Below are 22,882 nucleotides of genomic sequence, written 5' to 3'. Positions count from 1 at the left end.
GGGAGTAACGCCCTGCTGCTTGGCCTTAAATGCCCCACCAAGATAACTTATCTTATCTTAACTTGTTTCCTAGCACGGCGCCCAGATTCTCTACGTATGGCACGTAACGAAATCGCATTGCATGCGATTTGATCGTATGCGATGCTATGCGATTTTTTTATTTTTTATTTATACAATAAAATTATTGTATGTCCCAAAAACAGGTTTAACGCACCCCCACTGACTTAGCCCATTAAAAATATAGGATGCGATAAAAAATCGCATCGCATCGCATGCCATTAATGGCATGAGATGCGATTTCCTTACCCTGAATAGCCCACTACGTAAATGGAGTAGTGGGCGCCGTGCTAGGAAACAAGTACCTCTATTTTTTTTGCCCAATTTGCCTGGGCCTGTGGTCGCTAACTATTTCGGTACTCTTTACCTAGAAGGGCGCCCATCGCGCCCATCGCGACCATCGAATGCACTAAAAATCGGGTGCGACGCGATGCCCGCGATGGCCGCGATTTCCCATAGGGACCAATGTTAAAAATGAGATTGGACCCGATTTTAGTGTTCAATGCCTCAATGCCCGCGATTTTTACATAGGAAACAATGTTAAATGGGCCACAGAGCCCTAATAGTCACCGTGAACTCTGAAATGGCCCCCACAATTGTTAACGCCACCCCACGATCAACGTGAACCCGAAGCGTGGCGAGCGCAGCGAGCCCGCGAGGGGCGGCAGTACGCGTCCTCCGACCTTTTCATGCCCTACTATCCACGTCGGCGTGGAGTTGAGAATAGAATAGTGTGGCGAGCGCAGCGAACCACCGAGGCCCGAAGCGTGGCGAGCGCAGCGAGCCCCGCGTGGGGACGCGGATACCTTCACAGTTATACGCGTCCCCTCGCGGGCTTCACAGGTGTCCGTGGCGAAAAGCGGACACCTGTGAAGCCCGCGAGGGGACGCGTTTACCTGTGAAGGTATCCGCGTCCCCTCGCGGGGCTCGCTGCGCTCGCCACGCTTCGGGCCTCGGTGGCTCGCTGCGCTCGCTACACTATTATATTCTCAACTCCACGCCGACGTGGATAGTAGGGCATGAAAAGGTCAGAGGACGCGTACCGCCGCCACGCTTCGGGTTCACGTTGATCGTGGGGTGGCGTTAACAATTGTGGGGGCCATTTCAGAGTTCACGGTCACTATTAGGGCTCTGTGGCCCATTTAACATTGATTCCTATGGCCAAATCGCGGGCATTGAGGCATTAAACATTAAAATCGCGGTCAATGACCGTTTTTAACATTGATCCCTATGGGAAAATCGCGGTCATCGCGGGCACCCGTTTTTAATGTACCCGCGATTTACCCGCGATGCCCGCGATTTTTTACCCCCGACGCCCGCGATTCCAATCGCGGGCGCCCTTCTAGGTAAAGAGTACCACTATTTCTTCTGGACGGCCATGTTGCACCGTATAGTATAATGAAAGATGGAACGAGGGATCATTCTGTCCTTCAGTACATCGTTCTTATGTGTACCGCACATGTGGACCGGCATATTGTCCAGGTACACATGGCTCTAGTGTGTACCCAGATTTACAGTATGGCATTGTCAAATAATGTCTTACATTGTGCTCCCTGCACATCCTGGACCAGAGGTTGCTATGTGTTTTAACCTGGAATTTTGTAACCATATTGCACAGCTTAATGCCATGAAGACTCACCCTGTCTTTCAACTTTCGGATTTCACTGGGTATCAGGCAGTCAGCTTTAGCAATAAGAGGAACAATATTAACCTTCTCATGAAGAGCTTTCATGAACGCCACATCCACTGGCCGGAGCCTGTCACAAATGAGAATAATATAAAGAGGTCAATTTAAAAGATGCTACAGAGTTTAATGAAGGCTTTTTCTATACCTGGTATGTAGATTCGTGTTCAAGTAATCTAGCTTCCTTTTGTTGCCCTGCTAGTTGCACCATGCTATTCCCCAAGCACAAGGCTTTTTTTGTGACTTTTTCCATTAGAATGCATCTTATTTGCAAAACAGAAAAAACTGTAACCTTCCAATCAAGATAAACCATCACACACTGAATCTAGACATGCTGCATATCATTTTAATCAGCAGAAGCTGCTTGTATGTTTTATTTATTTTGAGAATTAGATGCTCTTTGACAGAAAAAGTTGCAACAAAAAAGACGACTAGCGCTACAGAGTCATGCAGTGCTCACGTGTTATTATGACACGGCTTGTATGGAGAATAGATGTATGTGGACCCATCTGTATGTCTCAGGTGTACATCAATCATGTTATTTGTAACAATTCAGGTATTAGTCATGAATTATGCATTTGCAGGAGGCATCTCTTCATTATTTACTAAACATCTGTAGCCATAAGAGCACTTAGAAAATGCTTGATATCACTAAAGGTCGATTTTCATAGCTAATGATCCATTTCAATTTGTTCTAAATCAATGTTGTGTTTCCAGGGCTAAAACACACATTAATACCACTTTCCGATTTAGGACCCAGATATTTCCCTGCTCAGACCCTGGCTCTTCACCTCTGAATTTGGTTTTTGCTCGAGACCCCCCTTTCTGTCTGCCGGGAAGTGGGTATTCTGGTGGGATTTTTTACATATTGTGGTCATGATTTATTTTGTCCTGGTGTTGGCTATGGAAATGTTAGAAGCTATGACATACATGAACTTTTATGCTGACATTTAAAAGAAAAGTACAGATTCTTATAATAACAAGAAAGAACACTCCGCTAATCTAAGGCAGTCATTCAGGATTTACCCATGACAGAACACTCCACTAATCTAAGCCAGTCATTCAGGATTTACCCATGTGTACTGGCATTTCCAAATCCTGAAAATCTAACAAAGGAGACTGGTACAGCTGTAAGTAATCTGCGCCTGGGCTGTCAATTTACACAGCACAGTGCTGTAAATAGGAGAGTGGATAGGTCAGAGTAGGCTTGTACATGCAGTGACAGAAATAATAACATCAAAAGTAAATAAGATACCTGTATATGGGATTTAAGAACTGGCAGATATAACAATGTACAGTTACACAGAACACTTGGATGGAGAGATGGATGGAGAGAAAGTGGACCAAGATATATTACCAGCCAATCAGCTCCTAACTGTCAAGAGACAGGTTTGGCAACTTGGCTGATACAAGATTTGCAGATTCCAGTATAACAATTGGCGGGATTCTGGGCATTTTCTTGGCCAGAATTTCAGGATTGAAATGCCCATGTGGATATCATCCCTTACTGCCGGGCCGTACTCAGGCGCTGCCCAGAATACATGCTGTGCGGCTGCGCAGTGTGATGTTAGAGGTCACGTTGCACAGACCAGCCACGACCAACCAAATTCTACCTATCCGTGTAGGCATACAATGACTATTAAAGGTGGCTGAGCATGACTTATATAGGTTCTGCAGCTGGCACTGATGACCGTCCAGCACACATACAAATGGAGCACTATGGAATATGGCTACGGACATTTATTTATTTACAGTTTCTTATATAGCGCAGCATATTCCGTTGCCAGGTTGGCCACTTAGATGGTTGTGTAGAACTCAGGTTGAATATCTATCTTAATGTGTAGGATGGTCATGAAAGTTTGTGAACAGGTTTAAAGACACCTGAAGCAGGAATGATCAGCCAGAGATGATCACATCCATTTAAAGACAAGAGATCAGATTAGTTAGACCACCCACATGTGACAAAGTCTACTGTAACTATTATTAAATACAATTTGATAAACTCCCTCAGCCACTAGGTACTGTAGCTAGCAGCCAGTGCAAGTAAATGCAGAATCCCTTCAACATGGTGATTTCTGGTAAAGATAATCAGCAATATGTTTATCCTATCACGGTATTATAATCATTTTCAGACAAAAACAATTGTAGCTATACTAATACATTATACTACATATTAAATTATCTAAATGCTACAGATGTGGTAGGGAAATACAAGGCATCAGTTAGAAAGGAATACACTTAGACAGGAAGTGGCCACATGGCGACTATAAACAACCTTATATGGACGTCGTCACACCAACACTACAGACAATTCTACCACGGTGATTTCTCAGAGACAACATAGAATCGGAACCAATCGGAATCGATTTTGAAAACTGCTTAATACAGACATAGTAATGTGGAGATAACAAACAACCTGATACAGAAGTGGTCAGAAGGAGATTTTAAACAACCAATGTTGTCAGCTGGTATTTACCACTTGGCAGTAAAAGGAATGGTGTTATGGATATGGCTAAAGGCCCCCATACACCTGAACGAGATTGGACCCAACTGTGCGATGGATTGTGTGCATATTGGGTGCACATGATCGCACGATGCGCACTCACGTGAGTAGTGAGGTTGGCCCTCAGATGAGACTTGCTGCACCTCTCATCCATCATCTCTCATTACGGTCGAATGAGTGATGGTATGTACTGCAATTTCGTTGAATTGCGCACTCGCTGATTAAATCAATGTTGATGGACCTCTGATTACTTCTAATAATGATGTAATGCAATGTTTCTATTTGTGAACAAATGCTTTATTGAACACTTATAAAATCGTGCATATGCTATTGATGGATGCGGGGTGGGTTGGGGGTGGGGTAGGTCTCACTGTTGGATTGGTTGTCACAGGGACCTCCAAAGCTGCAGATCTCACTTGTGTGTCTTCTGCAGATTGGGTTTTCGTTGTTCCTCCCTTGAATGAGAGGTTGGGTGGGTTCTCAGCAGACCTCCGTGGTTGGGCAATGCACGGGGTCTGTTGCTATGGATGGGGCTGAAGTGGGTTGATGGTGGGAGGCAGGTCGGGGTTGTGGATGGGCACTGGCAGACCTCTGGTCACAGCGGAAGTCTCTTGCAGGAAAAGTCTGGGTGGTCAAGGAAAGTGTAGGGTGGTACCGGGGGCTGGCGTCCCTGACCCTCCGGTGGTGCACCGTGCACTTACCCGATACCTGTACTTGCTGCTTGCAGGAGGTGATTTCCGCGTCTTCTCCTTAGGTCTTCGCCGGCGTCCTCACTTCACGCGATAGCCGGCAGTGTAATCCACACCGCTGCTTCAGTTTCTCACGGCACTTCCGGGTTCGGCTTGACGGCGTCACCCGGGGTGTCAGGGGTCCTGTAGCGGTGTGCACTCGACTCCTCCTGGAGGAGACTTGTGGGGTGCTGGGTGGGTGAAGGACTTTGTGTCCTGGTGTCCAACGCGTTTCGGCACGTTTGTGCCTTTGTCAAGGATGCAGTGAGGTCTAAGGTGCTCCTGTATTTCTACCCGCCCGGGTGTCCAGCTATTGGTTGCGGGTTCTACAGTGGGCGGGGTTATTGCCTGTCAGTTGTTACGCTCGTCTTGTTATATGCTGTACAGCTGTATTAGGTTCTGAGTGGTTGCCAAGTAGACCTACTTGTGCGTGTCGACTGTGTCGACTCCTCTTTTTGGGTAAACTAACTTGGTACTTTGATGTGTCAACATGTTGATTTATTGTTGGGGAGTTGCTGACATTAATGTGGGGTCTCTATTGTTACTCTCAGAAGAGCGGATGTGGTGGGAGTGCTACAGTTGGAGTGCTGCATTTATCAATCTATATATATGTGGATTGATAGAGGGAGTGGTGGAATGGATGGAAAGAAGTTAATTGAGATGAAAGAATGAAATGAATGAATTGAAATGAATAGCATGGAGGAAAGTAAAAGGACTAAAATCTAATAAATATAGGAATAGTAATAAATCATGTGAGCGGGAGAATCATATGTATGAATACATAAAATGTAGATAAATATTGGTAAAGTCAAGGAAAAAGTATTCCATAAGTGTACACACTGTACGGTTGTTGATTGATAAATGGGAGGCACTCTGGAGTGCAGTGTGTTCTGTCTATACTATGTCACTTATATTGAAGTCGATGTTGTGTCCTTTGGGTTTCATTGTTTGTAGTTTGTATATCCACCTAAGTTCTTCTTTGTTTATTTTTTTGAAATAATCCCCCCCTCTCCAATTGTGTGGGACTTGGGTGATAGCGGTGAACGTCATCCCTGTGGGGTCTCTGTTGTGTGTTTCATTGAAATGTTGTGACAAACTATGTTGTTCAAGTCCTTTTCTGATATTGCGAATGTGCTCATACATTCTTGTTTTGAGGGGTCTGATCGTTCTCCCTATGTACTTTTTGCTGCATGGGCATGATATAAGGTATACCACACCCCTTTTGTGTGGCATGTCATTTCTTGTTTGATTGTGTACGTCTGACCTGTGGTATGTGACGTTATGTCTGTCATTTTTCTGTGCCCTTTCCTGTCTGTTGTTCTGCAGGCTATAAAGCACATACCATCACTTGTTCAACCGCTGCACGACCTGCACATGATTGGGTTGTATGCAGGTCATCCTGATATACAGTATGGCCAGCTTTAGAAGCAAAAAACAGGAATGATCAGCTCATGATATCACACAGAATTAGAGATAAGTGATTAGGCAGGATTCTCCTATATGTGGTTACACCATGGGCCTTATTCTAGTTCACTCTTTCTGACAAAATCCTTCTTAGATGGACAAAACCATGTGCACTGCAGGGGGGCAGATGTAAAATGTGCAGAGAGAATTAGATTTGGGTGAGTTATTTAGTTTCTGTGCAGGGTAAATACTGACTGCTTTATTTTTACACGACTACAATATAGATCTTACTTTGAAGTAAAACCCCACCCAAATCTAATTCTCTCTGCACAAGTAACATCTGCCCCACCTGCAGTGCACATGGTTTTGTCTATCTAAAGGTGCGTACACACGTACAGATTTTTCTGTCTGATCTATCTGGTGGGAACGAAAAACCTGGAAATGTATGGGAGCAAATGACAATCAAAAACTTCCACCAAAATGCAGGAAAACAGAAAAAAATATATGCTTTGATAAATTTGTTATATCAGAATGACTGAAACAATTTGTCTGACTGATCACTGTCTGTTTTCAAGCATTTGGGAACAACTTTTTGATTGTCATTTGCTCCCTTACATTTCCAGGTTTTTGTTCCCACCAGATGGATCAGACAGAAAAATCTGTACGCACCTTAAGAAGGAATTTGTCAGAAAGAGTGAACTAGAATAAGGCCCCATATACCAGACTAATTAGAACATTTGTTCAAATCTTTCAACACTGCTGTAAAATGTATGACTGTACATAGAAAGTGGTAAAACTGGTGGTAATGGCATGTTATCCTTACCCATGTCCGAATGGTGAGATAAAGTACAGGCAACAGTGCACTCTGTTATCTTGGATGTTTTTCCGATTCAGTCCACTCTCATCCCGAAAATACTGTTCAAACTGCTGGTCCACGTAGTCAGTGATGGCCTTCCAGCTATGGCAGAGAGGGGAGTGATTAGGTGTGCTGCCCTGTCCATTTATCAGTGAGCAGTGATATGAAGACAGGTCTCTTACCACTCCGTATTGTTCACTGCATCTCCAAAACCTGGAGTATCTACTATGGTCAACTTCAGCTTCACACCCTTCTCCTCAATGTCCACTGTGTGCTTCACAATCTCTACAGTCTGACTAATTCTTTCTAGGGTGAAACAAGCAGTGCATAACAGAAACAGCCAGTCATGGTAAAGTCATTATTAACATGTGATTTACATTCTCAGAACCATAGCTATATTAAATATATAAATATATATATATATATATATATATATATATATATATCGGGGTTTCCTACTTTTGAATATTCATTTCAGGGAGAAAAGTAAAAGGTATTGGAGCGACACAATCCAACATTGGAGAACAGTTATCGCCAATTCAGCACTTACCTTAATTGATTTTTCATTGAGTAACCTATACCCAATCCTGAGAGTGAGCTTGTCAATCATTTTCATTGTCATTCATTTTATTGTAACATATGTGTATTTTTTAATGTTTATATAAAATCTTTATTATACCCTGTGTAGTATGGACTCATTGTAGATAAGCGCTGCTACAAATGTGTATCTTTTTGCTTTGTTTCATATTGACTACCCCTATACCTTAGCAGCCGCCTTTTTGGGGAACAACACATATCACAGGTGCCCATATCTTTTTCTTTGAAAGAATAAGATCTTTTTCTTTTTGTGATCTTCAGATATATCTACAGATGGATAGGTCAGTGTGCTCTCCATACAAGTTGCCCTATCCATCAGGACTGACATCACAACTGGGTGGGTCCATGCTTCTGCCCAGTGAGCTGTCAATTACTGCTGGCTCCTGCTGTGGCTGTACGAGTGGTGGATTGCCCTTACACACAGCACAATATGCCGACACAATATGACTGTGAATGAATCCATTACAGATATATCACTGGCATACACTGGCCAATGGTCCAGCAATATATTATCTGTTTAATATATATCAGCCAGTGTGTATTACCAGCAGAATCAGCCAACTGCTGGAACAGATGGAACTAGATGCAACGAGAAACCTGGAGTGAATGAGGCCAATGGGTTAGCATCTTTTATGTGTCTTTTTCACTCAAATGTTTGAGTTAATCACAATGCTATGCCACAAAAATATTCACAAGAATGCACTGATTAATTTGATATGCAACACTTATATCTGTGTACAATGGTGCACTGACAGTTGATAAAGAATTCATGTAAATTACCATCACACAAACACAAATTACTCTGAGTAATATAAATTGTCCTTGTCTGACACCTATGCATATACCAGCAGATATTAAAATATGTTAATATATTTGAAGCTTTAATCTGCAATGATTTTAACATTATTGTACTTTTAACCAGTGAAACACATCGTTATGTTACCATAAAAAGACTTTAGGAGTCCTAAATACCACACTAATGACAAGTGTGTGATGTCAGCTGAGTATAGAGTTACTGTATGCATAAACTATGAATAAGGTCAAAAGGAGGATTACAAACACAGAGAGGAAAAAGGGGGGCTGGGATCCAAAAAGATTGCCCTTCTAAAAAAGAGACAGCTGTTCCTTGATGCTATGGCACTATTTAGCTAGTTTTTAAATGCTGGTTATAATTTTCATGTCTGATTTGTTCTCATTATTTGTCTGTGTCTTTAATTACTGGATTTGTACTCTGGTAATATGCTATTGATGTAATACTCAGCAGTGACCAACATATTATACACTGCAGTGGCCAGCATATTACTGTATATTCATCAGTGACCACCATATTATACTCATCAGTGACCACCATATTATACTCATCAGTGACCATCATATTATACTCATCAGTAAACACCATATTATACTCATCAGTGACCACCATATTATACTCATCAGTAACCACCATATTATACTCATCAGTAAACACCATATTATACTCATCAGTGATCACCATATTATATTCATCAGTGATCAACATATTATACTCATCAGTGACCACCATATTATATTCATCAGTGATCACCATATTATATTCATCAGTAACCACCATATTATACTCATCAGTGACCACCATATTATATTCATCAGTAACCACCATATTATACTCATCAGTGATCAACATATTATACTCATCAGTGACCACCATATTATATTCATCAGTGATCACCATATTATATTCATCAGTAACCACCATATTATACTCATCAGTGACCACCATATTATATTCATCAGTAACCACCATATTATACTCATCAGTGACCACCATATTATATTCATCAGTAACCACCATATTATACTCATCAGTGACCACCATATTATACTCATCAGTAACCACCATATTATACTCATCAGTGATCACCATATTATATTCATCAGTAACCACCATATTATACTCATCAGTGACCACCATATTATATTCATCAGTAACCACCATATTATACTCATCAGTGACCACCATATTATATTCATCAGTAACCACCATATTATACTCATCAGTGACCACCATATTATATTCATCAGTAACCACCATATTATACTCATCAGTGACCACCATATTATACTCATCAGTGACCACTATATTATACTCATCAGTGACCATCATATTATACTCATCAGTAACCACCATATTATACACATCAGTAACTACCATATTATACTCATCAGTAACCACCATATTATACTCATCAGTGACCACCATATTATACTCATCAGTAATCACCATATTATACTCATCAGTGACCACCATATTATACTCATCAGTAACCACCATATTATACTCATCAGTAACCACCATATTATACTCATCAGTGACCACCATATTATACTCATCAGTAATCACCATATTATACTCATCAGTGACCACCATATTATACTCATCAGTGACCACCATATTATATTCAGCAATGACCAGCATATTATACTCATCAGTAACCACCATATTATACTCATCAGTAACCACCATATTATACTCATGAGTGACCACCATATTATATTCAGCAATAACTGACATATTATACTCAGCAATGACCAGCATATTAAACTCAGCAATGGCCAGCATATTATACTGAGCAGTGAACAACATATTAAACTCAGCAATGACTGACATATTATACTCAGCACTGACTGACATATTATACTCAGCACTGACCAGCATATTAAACTCAGCAATGGGCAGCATATTATAGTGAGCAGTGAACAACATATATTCAGCAATGGCCAGCATATTATATTCAGCAATGGCTGACATACAGTAATATACTCAACAGTAACCAATATATTATATCAGCCAATCAGAGTGGTGGTTTGCTATATTTTGCAGTATCCCAAAATCTGTAGGGGAGATTGCAGGGGGAATACCGGGCCCCAGCAAGACTGCCGTCGAGAGGACACAAGCGAAGGACGGACTGAGCAGTAAGCACGCTGGAGACGCTTTCAGATTTGTTCTCAGCATGGCAGCGAAATTTACGTCAAGGGCCGCTGTGCGAGGAGAGATCCCGCTGCCGCTGACTGGATAACGCGTCTCCTTCGTGCAACCTCTTCAGCCGGTCCTCAGCCAGTGCGCCGCTACTTACGGACATGGGGTCATATGTATTAAGCCTTAACAAGAGATAAATTCAAGTGTGATAAGGAGAGATAAACATCAGCTCCTTACTGACTTTTTTCAAACACAGCCTGTAACATGGCAGTTAGCAGGCAATTGGCTGGACGTTTATCTCTCCTTAATCACACTTGCCTTATTACATCTGCCCCATGGCAGCAATGGGATATGTGGGCATGTGCACGCATGGAATGGAGATGGCATCTACAACCTACTCACTGTCTTCGTGTTTGATCACTGCTTGCAGCAGTCCGCATGTGAGAAGAATCTGCAAGTTTGCGGAGGATTCAAGGTGTTTCACCAGGATGTTTGTCAGGTATGACATGGCAGGGATCACACTGAGGTCTGGGGATGCTCATTGTGGCAGCGAGCCTACAAACTTTCTGAGTGTGATACATGTGTATAGTGACTGAGGCACTCACATCATACACCGTGCAATCAGTGTTGTCATGCTTCATAGTATACACTACTACAATTGTCACATTACAGTGTGTTATACTGTGCTACATTACATGCTGTCACATTACACTGTGCTACACTGTATTTTACATTGCATTGTGTTACATTACACTTTTATTACATTACATTCTGTCACATTACACTGTGCTACACATTGGACATTAATGCATGTGGTATAATATGTAATAGGTATTACGATGTGGCATAATGTGTAACGGGCATTATAGGATGTAATGGGTCTTTGACATGTAGTAGGCATTACACTGTAATTTTTGGGTCTTCGGCATGACCTGTCCTTATTTTTAGTGTGTGTTTGGTGGTGTGGCCTGAGATACTTTTTTTTAACTACAATGAGTGCCAATAGGCGGTGCTAAACATGCCCCTCTGCAAAGACACCACTCAGCTACTTCTTTCTCCCTCATGGAGAGGGTCAGGTAGGCAAGTACAATGTAATAATAAAATTGGGATACTTGTTTGCCCCACACTATCTTGTCCTCTTGCTTATTTTGCATTATCGATAGTAGCACGAAGGGGAATTTTTAATTTCCAGGTACATCGTGAATTTTACTGGGCGATTGTAAGGCAGTCGTTCTGAATGAAGGTCAGCTGGTTGCAAGCCAAGTCCCAAGGACTGACTATGACAGTTACATTGCCAGGACTGCTGTGCTTACAGGAATCTAGCTGAGGCATGGCCACAATAGACTCACTAATGTTACACTGCTTTGAATCTTTCCAGGAAACCTATAAAATGTCCTTGAGAAGTGGAGATATCTTGCAATTTAAGAATATAAAGCAACCATATTGCTGCAGAAGATAGCACAATATAATTTAGGAATGTATGCAATATTTCAGAGCATCATCATAGTAATATCATCTATAACAGCATAATTCTGAAGTACACTGTGATGTCATATGTTATTATACTAGAAGAGAAAGGGCAACATTTACCTTCTGCATTGAGCAACTTCCTGTCCTTGTAAAGGTCTGTCAGAAACAGGCTGTTCACTAAGGTAGATTTTCCTAGGCCGGATTCTCCTGGGAGGACGGAGAAAGCAAACAGATCTATTCTATGCATAGTACTTCACACACATGTAGACAAAATGTTTTTGTTTGTTTGTTTGTATTTTTAATTAATGGACACAAGGTTGAACACCTAAAATAAAATGGTATAGTTTGTCTCACCAGCCACCATGAGTGTGAAGTCGAAACCTTTCTTCACAGATTTGCGGTGGACTTGATTGGGTAGAGTCGCAAACCCAACATATTGCTTCTCTTGGTCCTGTGGAGGGAGATAATTAAACTCATAAATCCAGGTTAAACACGCTCTTAACAATGGAAACAGACATTTCTAACATGTGTCTGGTCCCATGAAGATCTAATAGATGGGTTGTCTATCTGTTGTATAGATTTCACAGTAGTATACTGTCCAGTTAGCCCAGTGGTTCCCAAACTGTGCGCCTGGGCTCCATGGAGTACCTCGGAGCACTTGCAGGGGTGCCTCAGGTTGGTGGTTCAGAACCAATTCAAATTATTTATGGACAATTAAACAGGCAAAATCAGTGCATGGGGCTGCCAATTATAAAATTTGTGGGGAAACAGAAGTGAATCGTGTTCCTCACCACATAACTGGACCTAAGGATGACATTTAAGCACAACTTATTCCATTTAATTTTTTTACATTTTTTATTCTTGGTAACAAACTTTGGCCTAGGGGTGCCCGAAAAATATTCTGAAACTCTAAGGTGCCATGATTCAAAAAAGTTTGGGAACCTCTGAGTTAGCCCCATATAAGCCGGCATGATCTGCAGCTGAGGGATGTTGTTTAACCTGCCACAGGCAGGTCAAGCTAAATCCCTGAAAGCAGGCCAGTTTTTGAGCGAAAAAAAGGCTGCGGCCAGTGAAAATACATGGTTTTCAATGAACCTGTGTGTTTTTGGAAGAAAACATTTTTTTGGGGAGGTGACCAAATTGGACAGCCCTCAAAAATGGAAGTGAAATATTGGGAACATTTTTAAAAACTGTCCATTTTCTGCTCTCAATGTTTCTTCTGAGCTTTGTTAGATACGCACCATAATGGTCAAACCGAGAGCGCGTGTAAATGGGATAACATATCATGCTAGTGTAAGCAACATCTTCCCAATAACTGTTATAGAAGCCTGGAAAAAGCCGTTTGAAAAACATGTTGACAATTATGGAAGACGCCTAATTTGTTCCCCAAAGATGTCTCCCGGTCTGTGACATAACAGTAGCCTAACAAATTCAAACAACTTGGTCTTCTGGCACTGTGTAGATTAGTCTGAATAACCCCATGTTTGTTTAATAGTATCTGAGAGACAATCCCAATTAATACCATGGTAACAAGAGATTTATTGGATACTGACTTCATCTGAGAAATCCAAGAATTCCTAATACACCAACATTATGTTTCCGAGTGCCCTTAAAATATATTAATATATTCTCGCACCAGAAAAGGTTTACAAATGAGCCTTAACACAAGAATCATAATTAAACTGGTCAGTAATAATGCTTCTCCCCATAGGCGTTTCTGTAATGGGTGCAGTGTGCGTGGTGCACGCAGGCTCCTGGGTCCAGGGGGCTCACACCACACACACACGGTACCCATACATTATATTTAACCCTTATCTCGGCACTGAAGATGCAAATCAGGCAATAAATGGCCACCACAGCCATTTCCGAGAAATTTGAGCATGTGCACTGGATATGTCCGCAAGGATAAGGCGCGGGCGCCATGAGCAGACTCTGGTATAATGTCAGAGTTTATTTGCTGTCATAGAGGAAGAGGCCCGCAGTGGAGGCTGCTCATGGGTGCCCTCCACTCTTGAAACGCCCCTGTTTCTCCCTCAGTCATTCAGTCAGTGGGCCTAATTCAGACCTTTTCGCAGTGCAACCCTGCAAATTTCTTAACACAGCTTGCGTACATATCGCAGTCCTGCAAAAAGTTGCAAATCCATTCACGAGTGGCTCACTATCATATGATTTTCCAAGTGTGTGCTGTCTGTGCGTACCCCAGGTCTTACTCGGCGTCTGCGATAGAAACAGGCTGTTCGCGGCCGGAGTTGACATCACACGCCTTCCCTTAAAAAGGCTGTACACACCTGCGTTTTCCCTGACACTTAGCTGGCTACCACGGTCAAACACCGGCTTCCTGTCAATCACCTTGCGAATGGCCAACGATTACAAAAAGTAGCAGGATACGAGCCATACCCATGCACAGATTATATCTATAATCGCTCGGTCTGCGAATCCGCATCTGAGTGATCAGGTCTGAATTAGGCCCAGTTTGCTACCGGTAAGTACTATTACTCTTTTTATTCCTTGTACCGTAATGCAGGGTACACACTACACGGTTTGATTGATTGATAGCAATGAGACCTGGCAGGGGTGTAGGCATGCTGCATGCATTCAGTATGGCATTGCTAGGAACATCCCACAACTGAGCTGTCTGTGAGAAGCTGCGGATGGAATAAGTAATAGCCTTTCTACTCCAAGGACAATATTGTAAATGTCACTAACTACTGCAGGACTTTGTAACAAAGTGTCACACATCCTGTAAGATAGTTACACTTTCAGATGTCACATTAGCATAAACTGAATCCATCTCCAAGTAATTTATATTATGTAAAGACTTTTACAGATAATAATATAAGGAGCACCATGCTTTCTCCTCTACAAGGCACATATTTCCCTAGAAAGACAATAGCTGAAAAAGCACAAACATGGAAATGTTCACATACATATATAAGCTACAGATGTACCTATAGGCATATAATAATAATCTGTACATCACCATACTACTGCATGAGCTCTGAGAATGGCCCCATTCATTTCTCCTTCATATCTGCCTGTACAGTACATTATATATGATGCCCCATGTTTTCCTCTGCCAGCTGCTCGCCGTCACATTCTCTGCCTTTTCCTCATTTCATTGTCTGCAGATCTAATACTTCTATATCCTGCCCCTAAATTTCTCCATCCAGTCTAGTCCTAATATGTTCCTGGTTATCTCTCTCTCTGGTTATTTATTAACTGAAACAGCCTTGATGTCACTGTGTTTTCTCCATTTGCACACAGTGAAGTGCAGGAGCATACAGTGTGTTATAAAGCGATGGCTGTGTGGCATTTAAAGAGTTAATGATCTCATCTAGAAGTGGCTTTGTGTACACACACATCTACCCACGCATACACTAACCATAATTGTAAATCTAGACTTTACCATTTCCCTTTTTTCCCCCTGATTCCTACGATTTGCCCTACCCTGCTACTAGCACCCCACAGTCCTTCCTAGTTACCTTCAGCTTCATAGGATAGGTTCTCTGTGTCAGAGTCCTGGGAGACAGCAACCTCTCGGCCAACAGTTCCTGAATGATAATGGCATCCATACCCACAAGCAACAGCCGCTAGCAAAGAGTTACCTCGCCAGGCACTCACACCCATTCATCCCCTCCCACCACTGACCACATCCATGTGTGTGTGTGAGTGAGTGTGTATGCAAGCTGGAGAATGTGTGGCTGCCCTCCCCAGCCTCTACTCTGGAATTTCCTGTAGCTTCCCATTGGAAAGAAACTGTAGTTTAAGAGCTGGTAAAGGTTGATAATAGGATAGAGAGAAGAGGAAGCAGGCTATTAACCCAGCAGAGCCCAATGTTTTAAACTGGCATAGAATGAGTTATTCCAGTGCTGTCAGACAGGCTAAGTGTATGCTAGACCTAGCAATTATTGCTGGCTTTCAGAACAACATTTTCTGTACCTATGAGTTAAAAGTATAGTTAGCTTGCTCCGCTCACTTATAAAGGGATAAAAGAATTCCAAAATACAAGAGATTTGCAGTAGTCAAGAAATAGTCTATATAAAAATAAACAAAGTTCAAACTGCATATTGAAAGTAGTTTTGTCAACCATAATGAAATACATATACATAGAGCAGTGGTTCCCAAACTGTGTGCTTAGGCACCCTGGGGTGCCTCAGGACACTTGCAGCGGTGCCTTGGGTTGGTGGACCAAGATCAATTCATATTATTTATGGTCAATGTACCAGGCAAAACCAGTGCTGGTGGCTTCCAATCATAATATATGTGGACAAACAGAAGCAAATCCTGTCCCTCACCAGATAACTTTGACATATAAACACAATGCACTTAATTAAAAAAAATTTTTTTTATTTCTCGATAAGAAGCATTTGGCCTAGGGGTGCCTTGAAAATATTTTGATGCTCTAGGGTGCCGTGATTAAAAAAAGTTTGGGAACTACTGACATAGAGTATATTTACACTTAAGATGGAGACACACTATAGAATCACCCACACTCTGTGATTTTAGAGTAGTCACGGTGGCTCAGTCGGGGGAGGCAGAAAATTTCACAATTGCCCGCTCCCCGCTATGTAATGCTGATATTACCAGCATTATACAGCAACCAAATCGGGTCATCAGCCACCCCCGGGCTGCCCACTTTCCTCATAAAACTGGTGGCTGGATGCGTGGGGGAAGCAAAATCAAGAGACTTGCCTGTCCTTTCAGGGGTGCCTGAGATGGTCACCCCAATTTTCTGGAGCCTCTTGGGTGGTCCAGAAGAGTAGGCAACTATGCAAATACTGTTTTTTTCTTCTAGAATACAGTTTATTCACGGCATACAATCAGGAAGATGTTTGGAGTTTAGATTATTTCAATACAGGGTTAGATTTTCTGCTGTAACTTCCCTGTACAAATTACAGCAGACTTATGTTAGAGATCCCCCAAATAAGTATAGTTTGACAATTGATCTTCATCCCTTTTTTTGAAGTGTAGGTTCTGCAGACACCCACTTAACCAGCAATGTCACCCCAAAGTGCACTACATCAAACTCTTTTAGTTTCCAACCTTATGGGACTTCCCTGGTGAAGCAGATACCTGGGGCAACTGGGAGAGGCATGGCACTTTAATGGCATCACTGTGGCCCCATAACTGCTGCAAAATGTGGTGATTCACAACATACGTAGTGCAGCGTGATGCGGGGCTGCAGTGATGCTCCCAGTGAATTATGCCATCACAGCCCAGCCCACTTCACTGCAGAAGTAAATAGGAGTCACATCCATATATTTCGGAGTGCATTTGGATACAAATAAACACAGCTTAGAAAACACTGGTTTGCAGGAATCTATGACCTGCAAACCGGATTTGTTCTAGGGAACAGGATTGCCACCTAGCAACAGCAGGTGGGTTAGGCAGCAAGCCTCCCGAAATTGCTGAGGGAGAGAAAATGAAATTTTTTTCACTTACCTCTTGTGAATCTGTAGCAGACACAGAAACACTATCCTCCATGTCTGCTGAAAGAAAAAATCTGACCAGTGCTGGGGGGGTACGCTCACATGTGCGCGCGCGTGCACGCGACGCGATGTGTGCGCGCCCCAGGCGGTGCTGTAGCTGTATAGGGAGAGGTAAGTGAAACATTTTTCATTTCCTCTCCCTCAGCAATTTCGGGAGGCTTGCTGCCTAACCCACCTGCTGTTGCTAGGTGGCAAGCCTCCCGAAGAACAAATACACTGTTCATTCATATTCAATATACCTCTATGAATCTATGCCCAAAAGAACGGCACAGATCAAGGGTTGTGGTAACAGTCAAAAAAGGACAATCCCAAATAGTCAATATGGTCAAGGTCAACATAGACTAATGGAGGTGTGAGGCCTATTTACCAGATACTCAGTCTAAGGGGCTAATTCAGCCCTGTTGCCCCCAATCAGCCACAACTGAGAAATGTTTTCAGGACTATACATGCACCAGGGCACCAGTGTGCATGTGCTACAATATCATTCTGACCCCAGTCGCAGTGCTTTGGACACCACAGCCTGATTGATAGGCTCCGACCATCTGGGGAAAGAGACTGGGTCAGTTTCACAAAATGGCCTCCATCATCCAATGACTGCATCTTTCCACACAGATTTACTGGCCTTGGCAGCAGAGATGTGGTAGCTACTCTGAAAAATTCAGATGGCTGTTGATGCCGCTGATGGTTTTGATGGTGATACTACATCATCAGAAGCAGACATTGGACCTGAGATGCCAGCTGTGGTGTCCTTTAGCACATAAGATTAGCATATTTTATTTTCCACGAGACCTAGCTGCTGTGCCTCTGAATCAGACCCAGAGACCTTTAGCAATGCGACTGGTCTCCTGATCCTGCATTTTGGCTTTAGTTAATAAGGTTACCAGTTCATACATTATTATAGACACCCCCTAATGGAATATATGATTAGCAACTTTTATTTTGCGTAATCATTTAAGATATAGGGCCAGATTCTCTAAGCTTCAAAATGGAGAGTGATAAACAGCCAGTCAATCAGCTCCTGTTAGACATTTTTCAAACACAGTCTGTGACATGACAGGTAGGAGCTGATTGGCTGGCTGTTTATCACTCTCCATTTTATCACTTTTGAAGCTTAGAGAATCTGGCCCTATATCTTAAATGATTACGCAAAATACAAGTGCAGAGATAAAACTTGAGTTTGCAAATGATTTGTCCTTGTATGTTATGTAATATCTGCTTTGGTGAACTTTAGTTACAATTTGTCTGTATTATCCATGCTGTCCTTACTGGAAATGTGATCTGCAAAGGAAAGGGTCCCAGCAATCATCAAAACAACCTCATTCATATCTTTATATCTGATAAGCACCTGAAACATCTACATTTATATCTCTTACATAATATCACTATGTAAACATATCCCCACCAGTGGCGTAACTAGATACAAGTGGGCCCCATAGCAAAAGTTTGTAAGGGCCCCTATTTACCACCTAATGTTGAAAAATGTATACAGCACATGATACTTTGACAGGCAAAGTGGGCCCGTCTCAGCTCTGGGCCCCATAGCAGCTGCACCCCCCCCGCACCTATGGTAGTTACGCCCCTTGCCCATCTCTCTCTGACTCCTAGATCACTGTAGGTCCATGGGAAAGTATAACAGTATCATAGGCTTCACAGTGTCATGAATAATGCTAAATAAAAGGAGACACCTTATACCCCTTTCACATCGCACTTTTAAAACGGTAAATTGCCGTTTTTTTCCCTTTTTAAAACGTTTAAGCCTGCACTGTGAATGCACCACAGCCGATTTACCGTTTAAAGTTAACTGGCATTTCGAACCGTGTAAAAAGCAGAGTCCTACACGGTTCCTTGCCGTTTTTTGTGCAATGTGAATGTGTACAATGCTATGCATTCACAGTGCAGGCTTAAACGTTTTAAAAAGGGAAAAAAAAAACGGCAATTTACCGTTTTAAAAGTGCGATGTGAAAGGGGTATAAACCGGTATTTAAAACGGTAATCTGCGGCAATGTTAAGGCTCTGACCCGTTTTAATTACCGTTTTAAATACCGGTTTTTAAAACGTGTCGGCGATGTGAAAGTGGTATTAGTGGCTGCCTGCAGCAACCTCGCCTCCCTTAAAGACCAGTAAACACACATATTTGAAATGCTATCACTTAGAAGGGCCAAAATGAGTGATTGTGTGCACACCTCTACAGTTAAGCCCTATACACACTGGGCGACTTTGAGCTGAAAGCCGCTCTAAACATCAAGTTTAAGCGGCTTTCAGCTCAAAGCCGCCCAGTGTGTATGGCCCGGCGATGAGCGGTGAGTGCTGTTGCACGCTCCCGCATCATCGCCGGGAAAGCCGCTCATCTGCTGGTATTACCAGCAGATGAGCAGCTTTGAGGACGGCTTTCCATAGCGCTGCGCTATGCAAAGAAGTCCTCCCACTGCTAACAGCGCCAGGCAGGGAGAAAGCCGCTCAGTGTGTATGCACTGAGCAGCTTCCCCCCCAGCGATGACAGCGGTCATCGCTGTCCATACACGCTGGGCATAATCGCTCAGTGTGTATGGACCTTAAAAGAACAGCTATGGTGTTAGTAGCTAATTGATATAGTAAATTCCATTGTAGCTTTCGGGGGTGCTTTAATAACAGCTCCAGAATTCACAGGTGTATATAGCCTAAAGCAGGAATGCCCAAACTACCAGCCCGTCCAGCCTCCAGCGGTTGTGAGACAACAAGTCCCACCATGGGGGTTATTCTGGTTCACTCTTTCTGACAAAATCCTTCTTAGATGGACAAAACCAATTGCACTGTGGGTGGGGCAGATATAACATGTGCAGAGAGAATTAGATTTGGGTGAGTTATTTTGTTTCTGTGCAGGGAAAATACCAACTGCTTTATTTTTACACTGCAATATAGATCTCACTTTGAAGTAAAACCCCACCCAAATCTAATTCTCTCTGCACATGTTACATCTGCCCCACCTGCAGTGCACATGGTTTTGTCCATCTAAGAAAGAATTTGTCAGAAAGAGTGAACTAGAATAAGGGCCCATGTCTTGCCACAGTTTTGCTATTAGGAAATGCTAAAACTATGGCAAGGCATGCTGGGATGTGTGGTTTCACAACAGCTGGAGGGCCACAGTTTGGACATGTCTGGCCTATGGGATGTGGTCTACAAGCATTAGGTCAACAGTCATTAGGTCAACCATTATAGGTTGACATTCACTAGGTCCATACATAAAAAAGGTCAACAAGAAAAAGGTTGAAATAAGTTTATCAAAAAGTGTTTTTCATAGTTCACTATCCAAGTGGACATAGAGTGAGAATATACTAGTGCGCCATGTGAGGGGATGTTGTACACTAATATGATCCATGTTATCGTAAGTCAACATAGACACCAAAAAAAAGAACTCATGTCAACCTTTTTCATGACGACCTGATGCTTGTGTCCACCTAATGACCATGTCGAGCTAACGCATGTCGACCTATTTAATGTGTCGAACTAGTGACAGTCAACCTATAGTGGTCTACCTAATTTCTGTAGACCCTATGACCCATACCCTAGCCCCTTGATGGCTAACCTTGACACTCCAGCTGTTGTTGAACTACACAATCCAGCATGCTCTGCATCAGATTTAGCATGGCCAAATAGCAAAACTGAAGCAGAGCATGCTGGGATATGTAGTTCAACAACAGCTGGAGTGTCAAGGTTAGCCATCAAGGCCCTAGCCTAATTGACAGGGGATCTGTTATTTGACTATAACATTAACAATATTTTCTCTGTACACCAGAGGGCAGCGCGCCTCTATACATATATCTACTGGATTCATGTAATTCATCACAACAACTGAAGGCCTGATTCAGACCTGTTCGCTAGGTTGCATATACTCGCAGCCTAGCGATCAGGTAAGTGCCACCTGCCGCCTCGCCGAATGCCTGCCCCCCATCCACCCCCTGCCGAATCCCCTCACTTGTGTAACTTGAACACATCCCCGGGCATGCAGGCAAAGGGGAGAGAAATCATTCAATCGCTGACCATCAAATGATTTTTCTCCCCTTTGGTCAAAACAGACTATTACTTCTGCTGCTGATCGGCAAATATGGGGCAGGTGCTGACATGTCAGCCCCGAGCAGGCAATGCCACGCCTGCCAGTTAGATTTTATTTATTTATTAACAGTTTCTTATATAGATCACACATATTCCGCGGCGCTTTACAGAGAATATTTTGAACATTCACATCAGTCCCTGCCCCAGTGGAGCCGACATACAGCTGTATAGCGTGTACAGCGTGTACATATTCATACAGCGTGTACATATTCCCTGCCCTATGTACACGCCCTATGTACACGCACACACAGACATTCTAGGGTTAATTTGTTGGGAGCCAATTAGCCTACCAGTATATTTGTTGATTGTGGGAGGAAACCGGCGTACCTGTAGTAAACCCATGCAAGCACGGGGAGAATATACAAACTCTGCACAGTTAGTGCCATGGTGGGGATTGAACCTATGACCACAGCGCTGTGAGGCAGTAATGCTAACCATTACACCATCCGCACTGCCCAGTGCAGTGTAAATGATTGCAGTTTTAAACAAATGGAGATTTCTTACCAAATCTCTCACTTTATGAATTTCTCATTCCATAAAATGTTCCCCCAGGTATCCTACATAGGTATCCTTCATGTGCAGGTCATGATCTCTGCTGCACCCCTAAAGACTTTTATATTATCACAGCAAGGATTTCAGCTTCCTCTGCATAAGTGGAGGACAAGGGACAAAGCTAAACTTACAGTTACTATGTAGATGAAAAAAAAACATATTTTCGGAGGGGTTACTTTTCCTTTGCAGAGAGGGATGGATAAAAAAGCTGCTTGAACAATAAATAATTTAGGCTCATATACTAAGACACGTGCATGTCAGTACCAGTAACGTATGCAGCATGGATGGTGTAACGGTTAGCATTACTTTGTCACAGCGCTGAGGTAAACTGTGTGGAGTTTGTACAGTCTCCCCGTGCTTGCGAGGGTTTACTCTGGGTACTCCATTTTCCTCCCACAATCCAAAAATATACAGGTAGGTTAACTGGCTCCCAACAAAAAAGTATCCCTAAAATGTCTGTGTGTGCATGTACATGTGGTAGGGAATATAGATTGTAA

The 22,882-nt window shown here is 42.6% G+C and overlaps 1 protein-coding gene across 5 annotated transcripts in view; it reads right to left on the bottom strand.

Annotated features, from left to right (window-relative positions):
• The window catches only part of SEPTIN5 (septin 5), a 64,530-nt gene that overhangs the window by 18,683 nt on the left and 22,965 nt on the right, over positions 1 to 22,882 (bottom strand). For 3 of the 5 annotated variants that reach the window (XM_083149377.1, XM_083149368.1, XM_083149386.1), the window contains 5 exons: positions 12,610 to 12,706; positions 12,376 to 12,462; positions 7,415 to 7,538; positions 7,200 to 7,334; positions 1,697 to 1,814 (listed from right to left, as the gene is read on the bottom strand). In XM_083149377.1, coding sequence (XP_083005503.1) covers positions 1,697 to 1,814; positions 7,200 to 7,334; positions 7,415 to 7,538; positions 12,376 to 12,462; positions 12,610 to 12,619 — 474 coding nt within the window. In that variant the 5' untranslated portion in view covers positions 12,620 to 12,706. Of the gene's footprint in view, positions 1 to 1,696; positions 1,815 to 7,199; positions 7,335 to 7,414; positions 7,539 to 12,375; positions 12,463 to 12,609; positions 12,707 to 15,737; positions 15,892 to 22,882 lie in introns of those variants that run through there. The other 2 variants (XM_083149349.1, XM_083149357.1) reach the window with 2 other exon arrangements.

The sequence above is a fragment of the Crinia signifera genome, chromosome 1 (assembly GCF_055691185.1).
Source record: "Crinia signifera chromosome 1, ASM5569118v1, whole genome shotgun sequence".
NCBI classification, from domain to species: Eukaryota; Metazoa; Chordata; class Amphibia; order Anura; family Myobatrachidae; genus Crinia; species Crinia signifera.
The sequence above is the reverse complement of the archived record's forward strand: the minus strand, read 5'-3'. Positions and strand labels throughout refer to the sequence as shown.